This window comes from Psittacula echo (assembly GCF_963264785.1).
Source record: "Psittacula echo genome assembly, chromosome: 4".
Classification (NCBI taxonomy): domain Eukaryota; kingdom Metazoa; phylum Chordata; class Aves; order Psittaciformes; family Psittacidae; genus Psittacula; species Psittacula echo.
Genome location: NC_137738.1, coordinates 89,248,618 through 89,264,271, shown reverse-complemented (window position 1 = coordinate 89,264,271; position 15,654 = coordinate 89,248,618). Strand labels below are relative to the sequence as shown.

At 36.5% G+C, this 15,654-nt stretch overlaps 1 protein-coding gene across 3 annotated transcripts in view; it reads left to right on the top strand.

The window, feature by feature from the left end:
- The window catches only part of MYT1L (myelin transcription factor 1 like), a gene marked incomplete at both ends in the record, with an annotated part of 140,725 nt that overhangs the window by 38,172 nt on the left and 86,899 nt on the right, over window positions 1-15,654 (top strand). For 2 of the 3 annotated variants that reach the window (XM_080616432.1, XM_080616433.1), the window contains one exon: window positions 10,449-11,420. In XM_080616432.1, coding sequence (XP_080472558.1) covers window positions 10,449-11,420 — 972 coding nt within the window. Of the gene's footprint in view, window positions 1-10,448; window positions 11,427-15,654 lie in introns of all 3 variants that reach the window. The other variant, XM_080616431.1, reaches the window with a different exon arrangement.

The following is a 15,654-nucleotide window of genomic DNA, read 5'->3' as shown; positions in this document are numbered from 1 at the left end:
GAATCATAGAACTGTTAGCATTGGAAAGGTAATAAAAAGCAATAGCCATGTATTCATAGAAGAAAGAACCATTGTCCTTTGGCAAATAGGTATTTTGCTTGAAATACACAAATTGCACATCACTAAGAAGATAGGAAGTGTGAATATGATGCACACAGTTTATCTGAGTTTTACAAAAAGATTTGATGCAGTTCCATTTAATAAAATAATTTGGAATCATAAAACATAGTACAGCAGCAGACAAAGGGAGAGAGGGGAAAAGTTTGTGTTGGGTAGGTTAATTCCATTGGCTGTTAAGTAGCTCAGGTACTCCAGTGTGCAGAAATTTAAGTTAATGAGACTAGAGACTAAAAATAATCATGCAAAGTGCAATTGAAAGTGAACAATATTTAGGGTGGTTTCAGTATGAATCGACTGATAAATACTTGAAGAAAAAAGTAAAACCAAAAATCATTTCAGGCAGAGGTAGGGGTATTGACTTTGTCTCATGTATATTATTTTCATCAGTGAACTCCGGAGGACAACTTCCAAGCATCCTCAGATCAGACTCAAACTCAGGTTTTAGTTTTACAGAGTGTAAGATTATCTCTGTATCTATGTGTGTGTGCGTATTTTGGAAAACTGGCTATTGTGGTTACTTGTTTGGTTGATCCTCTTTGTAGTTTGTTGCCTCTGTGAGGCTAATTGGAGTAAGGGTTCCAGCAGAGATATTGTCACTGAGATTGTGTCACACTATTTAGGCATTCTCAGGCTGATTACAAAGCCACTGCCATCATAGCATGTAGGTATATTTTTAGTCAGAAAGATATAGAAATATATGTAAATATGTAGGTGGTTACATTTGTTCAGCAAAAGTTTTCCTTTTATGAGATACAAACTTTGATCATTAGGACACATACTACAGTGCAGATATGAACAGCAGTGGGAAATCCCTCATAGAGGAAGTGACAGTTTCTAAAGTGGTGGCAGTCTGTGTTCTTTAGGTGGACAGGTAGCTGGAACAGCCTCACTGGAAATATCTTAGCAGATGCAGTAGTGACAGAAAAAGGTTTTTTAGATCTGTTACCATAGCATATATTTCCTGCATTTGACAGGTCTCTAGTACTCTGATCTCCTTCTTAGACATTTCTAAAAACATAGGCCATCTGTACATGTAATATAGATGGCAAATAAACAGAAGAAAATAAAGACTCTTTATAGCTAGCTAAGAGCTAGCTGCACCGTTTTCTATTTCTTGAGGTCCATGGTATTTTTGGTAGTGACTGACTGGAGTAGCGTTGCTAAAAGAATAGGTTCCTATTTGCTTTACTCATTCCTTCTGAAGCTACGGTTAACAGTGTGCATTCCATAGATCCCAACTTACAGATTCTCCTGCCTTCTTCTCTGTCTCTTCAATCACGGTAATCAAAGACTACATCTATGTGAGTGAATAAAATAGACCATACTCCACTCATTTGAGTTCAACGGTTGCATGGATTGAGTCCATACAGTTAAGCTTCTACCTTCCAAAATAGGATCACCACATTCCAACTCCTTGGGAATGGTCCCTAAGCAGCATCTTTGAACTGTGCCTGGACACTTCTGGAAGGGTGTTAATTCACTCAAGTAAGAATAATTCCAGGGCTTCACTAAAAGTATAGTGGCATGAATAATCATATGCCACTGCTTGGTGTGCAGTTCTGTTTATTACAGAATGGCTATAGTCAAACAGGCAAAGCACCTTTGTATTCACTTTTACCTTATTCTATGGAGTATTGCTCAACCTTTCCTGTCACAAAAAGATGAGGAATGAGAAATGTGGATGAAGAAGCCAAATGACAGAATAAGGAAAAAAGGAAAAAAACTCCTAACAAAAAGGTTTACATTTCAGATGAAGTAAAGTCTGGAACTCACGCACATAGAAGTCTTTGTCCTTCCAGATCCTTCAGCACCAAATTCAGTGAGGGAATAGAATGACGGAAAAAAGAAATGTCAACAATATGTGTGCTTCTGTCCCCTCTGCCAGTCAGGTCAGATTATTATCAAAGCACGAATAGGCTTCCTTTGATAATCAAACGCAACTAAAAATAAGTAATTAAACTTTCAATGGAGATCAAACACACCAAGTAATATATAACTCTCTCCACGTAACTCGAGCATCTATCCCATTGAAAACATCCATAATATCCCATCCACATCAACCTTTCCCTATATAACTTTGTCTGCACCTAAAGATAGCTCCTTTTGGGTAGCTTCTTTATTCCTTCCTCCCTGCAATTCCTACTGTGTTATACTAAAGATATTGTTGAAGTTCAGCAAGGATCAGTTTGAAAGTTTTGAGTAAAAGCAATTGGGATAGGATTAATCCTATCAATTTAATTTAGAACCATTCAAGAGAAATAATCACTTTTAGGGAATAATTCGGCCAAACTACTTTAGGCACTTTAGAATAAAATAAATCACATTCCAGGGTGTAAGGTTTGTCCACTGCCTGATCTAGATGTGTAGTTCGTATGGAGACATGTTCAATATGGGCAGCTGCATTGAGTCGAAGGTCTGAGCTGAAAAAGAAGAAAAAGAGATTATTTATCCCTATAGTAACAGTTTCCAACCTGTCTTTCACAGAGATTTGTATGTTAAAAAAGAAAATGTTAGTTAGTAAATTGAAAATGTGTTCTTCAGGCTGCATTCTTTCTAAAGCAATGATCATGGAGAGGCGTATAGGTAGGGGTCACTGTCTCCTAAGCAGCCTTTGGAGTAGCCCCATGAGAAGCTCCATATCAAGAGCTGAGTGGGTGTTCTCCCATTGATGCAGCTGGTCTTCTGCTCCCCTGCTGTGTCCCTGCTGTATCACAGTATCTGGAGAAGAGCTTTGGATTCCTTGTTGCCTGCTGCCCTGCTGAGCTGTGGAATCCTGAGAGAAAGCAAGAAACTGCCATACTCCACTGAGTCACTGTAGGGCTATGAGACAGAATATCTCCCCTCCCTCATATAGACTTCCTGGGGAGAAAAGGTAGGATGATATGAATACCAGTCATCAGCTAAATCTGTCTCATTATCTATGCAGACAGAAGTCAGGTTAAAACAGTTAAGGACTGCCTGAACTTAGTTCTCAAAGAAGCATGGACCAGATGGGAATGACTGGCTAAATTGTATTGCCCTTGTAAACTCAGCATATCCTCTTCTGATCACAGCAAGTTCTTTCTCAAACCTAAACATATGCCTTCATATCAAATATTGCAGATACTACAATCCAAACAAGCAGGCTTCATACCAACCAGGGACCTTATCTACTTGAAAGGATGCCTGTAGGTAACTGAAAAGTATTTTCTGCTCCTTCTGTAGTGAATCCTCAGCATATTCACTGCCTTTTGACTTTTTGGAAATAGTGTTCGGCTGTCAGGATAAAAAGACTGGAGATTATAACCAAAAGGTTGTGGGAAGTGATTATTCCCCTTTATTTAGCATTTACACTGTTGTGTGCGGAACGTAGATCCATTTTTGGGCTCAGCAGTGCAAGAAAGCCTTGAAATAGTGGGGTCCAGTGGGGAACAACCAAGATCAATAAAGAGCTGGAGCACATGATATACAAAGTGAGATTGATAAAAAGAGTTTGTTCACTTGAGGAAGAAAAGGCCACGGGGAGATCTTACGGTGGCCTTCAGCTACTTAGGTGGATGGTAGAGGGAAAATGGATGTGTGCAGTACCATAGAATCATAGAATAGAATCATAGAATAATTAGGGTTGGAAAGGACCGTAAGATCATCTAGTTCCAACCCCTCTGCCATGGGCAGGGACACCTCACACTAAACCATGCCACCCAAGGCCTCATTCAACCTGGCCTTGAACACCGCCAAGGATGGAGCATTCACAACCTCCCTGGGCAACCCATTCCTGTGCCTCACCACCCATACAGTAAAGAATTTCTTCCTTATATCCAATCTAAACTTCCCTTGTTTAAGTGTTAACCCGTTATCCCTTGTCCTGTCACTACAGTCCCTGATGAATAGTCCATCCCCAGCATCCTTGTAGGCCCCCTTCAGATACTGGAAGGCTGCTATGAGGTCTGGAACAGAATAAGAGGTATCAGACACAAGCTGTAGCAAAAGAAATTCCATTAAGAAATAAGGAAGGAATTTTTCACCATGACTCATCATGAGGGTGGTCAGTTACGAACAGATTTCCCAGAGATGCTGTGGTGTCTCCATCCTAGACAAAACTGGAATGACAGGACAGGTCCCTGAGAATCTGCTCCAAGCTGGTCTTTTTTTTGAGCAAGGATTGGACCAGATAGGCTGCAGAGGTCTCTTCCAACCTCAGCTACTCCATGATGTCGTGGCACCAGTGCAATGTAGATGGCATGTGAGATACTCTAAGATTAAAAAAAGGCAAGCAGCTCCTTATGGTGAAAAGGTAAAATCTTAAATGGAGTATATCAGCCTAAGTCAGAACCTGGAACATTTGTCTGTCACTTGAAGAAAAATTACCACAGTCATGGCCTTGTCAGAGTAGTTGTCAGATATCTTCAGATCCTTTTCCAAAACTGTACTGATACAGATAGCTCACAGGGACATAGGGTGGGAAAACATGGATGAATAAAAATGACCTATTTTTAAAAATACATTGCATCCTCATTCATCTGGATTATCTGAAGTTTTGTCTCTTTATCTAAATTCCTGAGTGATTCTATGATATTAATAAGAATAATCCAAGTAAAATCATCTATATTCTATCAATACTTTATGTGAACATCTGTAGATTAAGATGCTATTTATGCAGATATGACATAGAAGCATAATAACGGGTCATAAGAAAGGCATAAGCAAAGAAAAAAGCAGCATTTCAGGACATTGATTACATACAAACACTTGTGCATTTAGATGAGAATACACTGATTTGTGCAGAAAACTAAATCTTAAAAAAGTGGCTATGCCAAAATAATTTATTAGCATTCATTTTTTTCTATTTAAAAATTGTTTTAATAGTAAAAAGAGGAAAAAAAACCCAGGAAATGCTTTTATATGTCAGCAATCACTCCATGATAGGAAAGAAATTCAGATCTATAAGGATCCCTTTTAGTCCCTACAGGATAAAAAATAGTACTTAATTCTCCGGTGTGCAAAACCAGATAAAAAATGGAACTCATAAAAAGTGAAAAGATCAAAATGTAACTGGGAGGAGCGAGGGGGTGGGAAGTAAGAAAATAAAAAACCACAGTAAGCCAGCAAATTATGTACAGTATTTAAAAATCATTTAAAAGTCTGTATGAGCTTGCTCTGTGGTCCTCACTCCTACTTTGTAATACTGAATCATACTGTGATGTGCCGTGTTCTATATCTCAGACCTTCCTTGTCATGCTTAATGATTTCTACTCTTCATTTACTTTACTTTGAGCTTGGGTTATTAGTTGAATACTATAGTTATTGTAGGAGAGTTTAAACAGCAAATCCCAGTATTACAACTATTATAAGTAGGCATAGCAGGCTGAAGGGGAGGATTAATAAAAAATTCGATATAATGGAATAATTAGAGTGCATCAAGTAAATTTTAAGTGAACAGTTATCTTTTTCTTGTGACTTTCATTAGGTAATACAAGGTCCATAAAGGAATCAGGTACTGTAAAAACATATTGCTTAGGTCTTCTCCTAAAGTACTTAGGGTGTAAAAGAACTTCAGGAACTTTTGCAGAGTTGAAGAAAGAATTGCACATAGTCGGCTTCAGTGTTCAGTCAGACCCTGAAACAGGCATATTCAAAGGCTTGGGCTCTGATCAAAATCCTGTGTAAATAGGAATGTTCAGACTTTTAGAGACCTTGCTTAGGCCCTTTGAAAGTTACATGTGTTCTCTGTTTCTCCAGTATGGAGTGAAGTTGTCGTCAAGAGCTCACTAAGTTTTCCAGCTCTTCATTTCTTACTCATAAGATTTTCCCAGAGGAGGAGGCAATGTGCAAACAACCCCCTGCCCCATACAATGCTGTAACTTTCTAATATTTGAGATTCATTTGTGCTAGCGTCTTCTTGAGAAGCATTTCTCATAGGCCAGCTATCATAGATGGTAATGTGGAGATGTTATGCGTGCACCTCACTTTACAGTTTTGAGGAAGAAAAATGGTGATGCAGTAGTATCATATACTGAGCACTTAGGAGCTGACAAGTGGAGGTAGCAAGAACAGTGAAGCATTTTAAAACAGGCAGTGCTGCCTGGATAATGAAACCATCCATCTGGGCAGGAAGCTTGTATGACCACATATAAGTTCAGCTTGTTAGCCATCATGTTTTCCTGTGCTTGGGAGAAAGTGAGTAATTGGATATATGGACCACAGATTTGGAAAGTCTTGTTTGTGAAGTCTTTGAGCTTTGATAGGAATGTAGCTGCTATTACTGAAGTATCATTGCCTCTCTCTGCAGAATCTCTCAAACTAAATGCTGTACATTTTCCTTTTCAAAAAGAAGGTGCTGTTTTGCATGACTCCCTGCACTAAAAACAGCAAGCCATTTCTTTAGCAAAAAAAAATAAAAATGTTTAAATATGGATGTGATAGGAACAAAGGGAGGAAATAATCAAGGACGTAGAGGCTGCAGTCGTTATTCTCCAGTGACTCCTGGTATGACATGGAAGGAGTCGCTCAACTTCTCTGTGTCTCAATTTCCCATCTGTAAAATGGGATTAAAATACCTACCTCACAGGGGTGTTGTGAGGCTTTTTAAAATAATGTTTGTAAAGTGCTTTGAGATCCTTGGATGAAAGGTGCAATAAGAAACCAAATTATTCACTTTTTTTAGTGCAATACAAGAGTGCGCTTCTATTGAGATGGCTAAAGTCTTCCAGCTTTTTATAGTTATTCCACATACTCTTCACTTAATACTTCTCTTGTCATTTGTTATATCTGCTGGGAGTTGAACAAATTTTGCGATGAAGAATACCTAAATTGTCATAGTATTGCACAAATGAGGGCTAAAATAATCTTTTAAAATTGTGTTGCAAACTCCTAGTCCATGCAACTCAAAAGCTAACAGAAAAAGGGTATATGATAACTTTGTGCACTCTTCACATAAACTGGCTAACTTGTGTCTTTTTGAGACAAACTCAGCCTCTTCGCCAATTAAACAAATGTGTTGTGGGTCAATGGTTACAAAACTTATGACTTACATAGAGGGTAGAGCAGGTGCTTTAGTCCTGCATGTTCAACATTCAGCCATTAAACAGCACAGTACAAATGTAGTTACTGAGTTAAAGGTTAAATATTAGGAATCATAGAAATGGGAATCGAAAGCAAGATTAGATTTTGCAGAGCTGAATCAAAGAAAAGGCATACAGGTTCACATGGAGCTGCTAGGCTAACATACTTTCCGGAAGACCCTTAAGTAATACACAAAAATTCAGTACTAAAAATTTCAGTTTAATAAACAGGTGACATAGGTGTTTCACTAGAGCAGGCTCCGTATCCGACAGTTTTTGAGGAGATGACATAGTATACGTAAACATCCTTTTAATTAGTATTAACTGCTTCATGGAGATAAGAAACATGAGCAAAACAGTTGTTAAAGAAAGAAGATGCAAAAGAAGGCCAAAAAATTAAAGAGGAGGAATAAAACTTGATTAAAATATTTTGTTTTCCTGCCACTTTCATCTGGGATTCATGCTTCTCCACTTCCTTCTCCTCCACATTTTTTTCCTTCAGCTTTTTAGGATTGGAAGGGCAGGAGAACTGAAAAGGATATAACCAGACAAACAGAAAAAAAACATTATAGCTACAGCTTTCACTTGGCTTCACCTACTGAAAAGGATTTACATGTCTTCACTCATACAGCATGTGATTCATATTTTGTCTTTTCACTGTTGTGGAGGCAAATTATAACATGCTCCTCCCATTGGTGATCATTTATATGACTCCTATTCATATAAAAACAAACAGAAAACCACTTTATAAAAAAGAAAATCCTGAAGCTTTTCACATTGCAAAAGTTGGCCTAGAAGAATCACTGTGTACTTGCACAATTCTCTGTCTGACTTTCTCAAATACATATTTTTCCTATTCTTTATTTCAGTATCCTTTTAGAGCTAGATTTGAGCTGATTTCACCAGTGTTTGTAGATATCCTAAACTTGAAGGCACTGGCAATTTTTGAGCTATAGCTTACTGCTTCTTTAATTACTTTGATGTTCCTTCTTTACATCTGACTGTCCATCAGATGTAGTTACAAGAAGCACCCCACAAAAGTAGCAGTTTCTACTGAAAAATCTTCTTGGCTTCAGATTTTATCCTTAACATTTAAATGAGTTTGGTATTTGTTTGTACATGTCACTTCAGAAAATTATCAGTGTATTAAAATGTTTGCTTTTTAAATAGCACAAACTATCCAGTAATCCTTAACTGCATACTTCTGTGCAGTCATTCAAGATGAACATTTTTCAAATACGAAGTGCAAGTAGCATCCCTTACCTCTATATTGAAAATGTGATACTCTGATATGAATTATTGTTACCTTGAGAACAAAGGCAACTAAAATAAAACCACGTTTAGTGATAAATAGGTAACTCACTATTGACTTGGAATATCATGTCATATAAGAATACCATATGTCATTCACAATTATTTTCCCTCTATGTTCAAGTAGATATTATACATAGTATTTTACCATTAGAGTATTTTTTTTTCCTCCTAGATGTAGCCTAGTCATCTATCAGTTCTGCTGCTTAACTACAGCCTACTATCATCCCAGGATCCCTAACCACTGTGTAGAAAGAATACTATCTTGTGGCTGAAATATTAATTATTGTGCTGTTGAGCTTTGTATTTTAAATTCTGGTTTACTATTTTGTCCACTGACATAAAAAATCTTTTTATCAAAAATTATTTCCTGTCATCAAAATGTTAGCATACAAGCCACCTACTACCTGAAATTTCCCATTTTGGTTTGTTTAACCCAAAACGTGAAAGTCACACTTTAGAAAATGCTATGTGTTTAGGTGTACTAGTGTTGAAAATATGTTCAAGCTGAAAAGATGCTATCAGAAGTTGATTGACTAGCTCTTGAGCAGGTGTTAATTGTCCTAGCTGTTCTGGCTTTCAGTTTGCACCAGCTGAAAAATTGGCCTAGCATGTCAATGTAATGACAGATTTAGGAACTTTCTTTTCCAGTTGTGATGCAAAACATTAAAATACTGCTTGAGTATCTGATTATCAAATTATAATTTATGAGACGTTCATTAGTAAATAATGATGCATGTATATGTGATTTAAGAATGGGTCTAAGAATGACATAACTTCTTAGTGAACGTGAGATATCAGAAAATGCTCTTTGGATGATATTCATCTGACCAAATATGGATATTCTTAAGGTAGGCATCTAGTCTGAGTCCTTTTGTTGTCAATGTAGAGAAACAGGCACTTCTAGTACTTAATAATTTTATTCAAAGTGAAATCTTAATCAGATCAGGTGGACTGTATCCTTAAAGTGTCTGCTTCTCTTACTGACTAAGAACAGGAATATCAAATAGCTTAAATGGATGTAGATGTCTGCCTTGCTCATGTCTAAAGTTAGGTGAGGTGAATCTCACCCTCAGGGCCTCACATTGGCTCCATCTTTATTAAGTTATCCCTTTATTATTCAGTAGTTCCTAAAACAAAGCAAGTAAGATGTGGCAACTCTACACCATTATGTTACAATGTACAGGACTGTAGATAACATGACCGTATATACTACCATATAATTCGGGCTAGCGTATTTGCTTAAAATTATGTTGTGCATACAAGTGCTTCTGTCTTCCTTTCATGTAACAGCTCTTGTAAAATTCTTACTTCTCCACAGTTTGCATAGTTAAACTGAGAGATTTTGATTTCTGCTGATGGATCCACTAAGTAAAAATGCCATTTTGATCTTTGCATAGTCAGTTATCTAGTTGGTTAGCTAGTACTAATGGTGTGTATGGTGTTAAAAAAGTGACCATTTCCTGCTTGGTGTATGTTCTTTCTTTTGGTGAATTATGTTCATCAGTAAGAGAATAAATCCAGTAATACTCACTCCTTTGCCATCCAACATGCTTACAGGACATACAGGAGTAAGAAAAGTTGGAAACATAGGCAATTATTTCATATTAGGAATATGATTGTAATAAACCCCATAAAACTGTAAATACAGAAATAAAAGGAGAAACATAAGTATTTATGCCATAATATTTAGCAATAGTAGTAATTAGCATTTTGATTGTTTTTTTCTTATCAGTTTTCTGAAATAAATTCATGTGAATAGCAAATAAACAAAAATAGCTTTATGGACTATAGAGAAATTCACTACACATGGGCCTTAGTGTTATAGAATTGCTGTATGATTAACAATATTTGACATGCAGTTTGTTTTCTATCCACGCGATTGCAACAACAGTTCCAATTGTAGCCACTTTTTTCTTTTTCTTTTCCTTTTTCTTTCTTTCTTTGTTTCTTTCTTTGTTTGTGTTTTTTATGCAGAAGACCATCAAATGAATTGTCACAATACTCGAATAATGCAAGACACAGAAAAAGACGATAACAATAATGATGAGTATGATAATTACGATGAACTGGTGGCCAAGTCATTATTAAATCTTGGCAAAATTGCAGAGGATGCAGCATACAGAGCCAGGACAGAATCAGAAATGAACAGCAATACATCTAATAGTCTGGAAGATGATAGTGACAAAAATGAAAATATTGGTCGGAAAAGTGAGCTGAGTTTAGACTTAGACAGTGATGTTGTTAGAGAAACAGTGGACTCCCTTAAATTATTAGCACAAGGACATGGTGTAGTGCTTTCAGAAAACATTAATGACAGAAATTATGCAGACAGTACTTCACAGCAAGATAATAGGAATATGAACTTTGTAATGCTAGGGAAGCCTGTGAACAATGGACTTACAGAAAAAATGGTGGAGGAGAGTGATGAAGAGGTGTGTCTCAGCAGTTTGGAGTGCTTAAGGAACCAGTGTTTTGATCTGGCTAGGAAACTCAGTGAGACAAACCCACAGGAAAGAAATCAACAGCAAAACATGAACACTCGTCAGCATGTCAGGCAAGAAGATGACTTCCAAGGAAGAACACCAGACCGGAATTACTCTGATATGATGAACCTAATGAGGCTTGAAGAACAGTTGAGCCCCAGATCTAGGACTTTTTCTAGCTGTGCAAAGGAGGATGGTTGTCATGAAAGAGACGATGATACCACCTCTATTACTTCAGATAGGTCTGAAGAAGTGTTTGATATGACAAAAGGTAACTTAACCCTGCTTGAGAAAGCAATTGCTTTGGAAACTGAGAGAGCAAAAGCCATGAGAGAAAAAATGGCAGTGGAAGCTGGAAGGAGGGATAATATGAGATCATATGAGGAACAGTCTCCAAGACACCTTTCTGGAGATGACAGGAAGCCTAAACCCAGTGACGGCCATGTCAAAAAGCCATATTATGGTAAAGGTAATATTTCTATATACCGTATGTTATGTCATGAGAAAGTGTGAGCTAATGTGTTAAGTTTTGCATAGATATCTGAAATGAAGTTATTAATTTCACAAAATGGGAACTTTATTTAAACTGTAGTAGTATGACATAATTGTACAATAGCATCATCCTACAATTATAAAAGCATTAATTCTGCAGTGTTAGAAGTATGTACAAATGATATGAATATCATTTGGCCAAATTAAAAAAAAAGAACTTTTAGGGAAACAAAACAAACAAGAGATCATGTTGAAAGAGGCAAAGATTTTTCTCAAGTTTTTAATATATTTTGTAGTAATAATTAAAAAGCCATGAAGAGAATTATGTTGCAAACTATATTGGAGAGTGGGGTTTTAGTAGCAGGTAGTCAATCAGCTATGAAGTGCATATTTTACAGATTAGATTGGATAGGTGGCATTACGACTTATGAAATTATCATCAAAAGACAGTTATTGATGAAGCCTCTCCCATCTAAAATGTAGAATTGCCTGATAGATATTGAATAGTATCAGAATGACCGATAACATAAGATAGGGGCAGTGACTGCACATTAATTATCTTAAGATAGTAAGGTAATGGAACCATTTGCTATGCAAGGCATGGTGTGGCCTGGGCTGAGATCAATAGCAATTTCTTTCTTATGTGCATTCCACTTCACTGGTTTCATTCCATTGTGGAAACAGTTAAGGTGCTGCCTTGATTATAATTCAATACAAAAGAAAAAAATAAAAAGGAAAAGGAAAAAAACCAGAAGAGATTAAAGGTTACCTTTAGAATGACTTAATTTACGGGATTGTGATGGTGATGGTGTGTTTATATTACCACACCCCTCTTTAACTTGTCTGCATCTGTACATGTAGGGCTGTGTTGTATAAAGTGTTCAATACCTCCTGAGACTCATTGAACACCCTTGATTCCCATTGACTTTAGTGGAAGTTGAGGACATGGTATTTCTTGGGAGATGCTAAGCAGGGACTGGCGTTATCTTGTATTTGTTGTAAAAATACTTGGTTTCCTTTCTGCCACTGAGATGGTGGGCATTTTTCTCCTTTTTATAACTAGCTGTTTTGAAAAAGTGATACCCTAAGATCTGCCTGTGACATTCAGGTAGGCAGACAAGATCTTGGTCCAAAAGAAGTTTTGATCTTTTTTTGCAAACCTTACAGTAATGACCAGTCATTTAGAAAAACATGCAAATTACTCATGTCAAACACTCTTCTGCAATGTATTTTAGCAAAGTTCTGTTTATTTTAAACAGAAATATATATTCCAGTGAGTGCTGTAGTGACTTTGGGTATTTGGGGAAGACAGTGTTATTTATTTAGTGTATTACTGCAATAGCCATGTGGATTTTGTGCTAAATGTTGTTCACATATGACCTGTTGTAGGTACATTTCCCTTTAAATATATATGTCTAATAAAATCACAGAAAACATGGCAAACCAATGTTAATTTTTGAAGAGCTTTTTTAACTCAGGTGTTGTCCAGCCCTTCCAGTCTATGTATGCCTGGGAAAGCATTTATACATATAGATCTGCTGTTTCCAAAAAGACTATATATAATTTCTGGGAGTAACAAAAGAATGGACTTCCTATTTCAGTAAATTCTAGAGCTTCTTTGAACCATCCTATCTCTTAGGAGCTTCAGGCCAAAGTGATAATAGGTCCAAACCCCAGAGAAGGACTAAATATTATGGTAGTTTGGACCAAGAAACTTTGTGACTGGATCACTCTATGCTTTTTTAATAAAGGAAGAAAGAAAAATGAAACATTCCTTCATTACTCAAAAAAAAAAATACAGGAAACATTCTGGTAGTTGTTGAGAGAATCTTTAAATAACACTATTACTTATATCACTTGTTCTCCCCTCCCACATTATCTTCCAAATACTGCTAGGAGAGCTAGCTGCAGAGATGTATGATATGGTTAAGTGGAAACTTTTTGAGTGCAAGTTTGCAGTGAGAACTATCTCCTGACTTCAGGAATTCTACTTTCAGAGATCATTGAAACAACTGTTAAGGGACCACTAGCCCTTTTCCCCTGCCATTTAAAGCCTTCTAAGCAGACTTTCTTCTGAAATTTATGAATTTTAAAACCTTTTGAATCCTTTGACAACCTTCACTCAGACAATACTCCCATTGTGGCAGAGAGTGAGGAAAGGTTGCAGTATTAAAAAAACCTGTGCAATGTTTCTCCCAATTAGCAGAAGAGAATTTACAAAAGAGCATCCAGTGTTTTGTATAAAGTTGTGAAAATTTTAGTCAAATGTCTTCCATTAAAACCAATGGGAAATTGTGCAACTACAATTTTATGCAAATTTTGAAATCATTAAGAATAGTATACAGCATCTTTTCTGACTCATTAGACCATAATGGCTCTGAAGGATCTGATACATGCTGTAACTTTAATGCACAGCAGATTTTGCTTGACACTGTACGATCTGAGTGTCTGGATCCTCAGTGGCTCTAAATCAGAATGCCTTTGTTGACTTTGGTGGAGTTCTGACAATGTGGAGAAGCTAAAGTTCCTCTAGTTTAAAGTCTCTAAAAAGCCGTTATGGTCTATTAATCATCTACATTTTTTGCAGTCCTTGAATATTGTTATATTTACATAATTTATATTTCATTTACATTACTTATTCAGTTATCTAATACTTCTACGCATCCCAAAGTACTTGACTTGAAGAGTTGCTTAAAGTTGTGTATGTATGTAGCTATGGGCTTGCTGTTCTAGTGGTCTCAGCACAGGCCTATCTGGCAGGAATTCAAATCCCTCCTCTGACGTTTGCTCCTTCTGTGGCCTTGGGTTTAATTTCTCGATCTCTTCGCTTCAATTTCCTAACGTATAAGGGTACAGTCTTTCCCGGAGTGTTGTGATGACTGTATAGCACTTTGGAGATAGATTTGTATGTGTATTTATATCATTAAAGAGCATGAAACAACTGTGTTCTACAGTCAACATGCAAGTTAAGTAACATAAAACTGCCATAATTAGGGATTCCATTTGCAAAAGATAAGATTTAAATATCATATTAAAATTTAAGAATGGAATTAAGACATGGAAAATCGTTACATTGAGCTAAAGAATTTATCTAAAATGAAGGTGCTTTGGAAGAACTTGGAATGTAAAAGTATAGAAATATATATATGTATATAAACTACCAGAGGGAAATCAAGGAGAAAGAAGTCCACAACTGAATTTGAATTTGGGATTGTATTAATTCATGGTGAAAAAAATGGGTTGTATGTGTGTGAAGTACTGACATTTCCACTGATTGTACTGAGGGTTGCCTTTGTTGAAGCTGGGATGGAATTTAATGTAAGAAGGACTTAATGGAAAATAATTAGAAAAAACTTATTTTCCAGAGACAAAAGCATAAATACTGAAGCAGAGCAATTACAAGAGCAGCATAAAATAATTAAATGAGTATAGCTCAGATTGGATATTGAAATGCAGATGGTCTAAAAAAATGGAAAGGGGATGTTGGATGATCTTGAGCCAAAATGAGTATAGAGTTACAGTTAGAGTATACTCAATTGTATTCCTTTAATACTAATATGAAAATCAGCAATAGTGTCCAAAATCTGGCAACTGTGGTCAAGATGATAGGATGTAATTTGTATCCTGCGCTGGACTGGAAGGGTAGGGATGTTATTTTACAAATGTTCTGTTAAAGAAAACAAGCTGATGAAGTATGTGAGAAAGTTCAAGTACAGGATTAATCTCACCAGCAAGTCTGCTATGTTATTGGCAGAAAGCTTTATTTTGTTGAAAAAATGTCTATTTAGACTTTTCATTGATTTGTAGACAGATGATCCAACAACATTCTAAAAGATCATTAACCTTTTAAGCATAGGAATATTCAAGCATTATATATATGCATGTTTGTAATGGCCCAGATTTACAAAGCAAGTGATATTTTCAGTAAGTCTGATTTCAGTGTTTACCCCACCATAATTTATTGGAGAAAAAGAATATTTACATAATTTCTACCACTTCATAAGGAATTTAAAGAAAACAAGAGTTGTATCCTCAGTGATCCCTGGAGAAGGGATTTATTTGTGCTGAATTGTTGAATTGTTATCCTGAAGAGCTGGGTTTGCTACTCTCAGGACACTGAGCTGTTATAACAGTGCGTTTGCAGACTTTAATACATCAGACAAATAAGAATGTAAAGAAGGGAAACTCCAACTAAATAGTTTCCA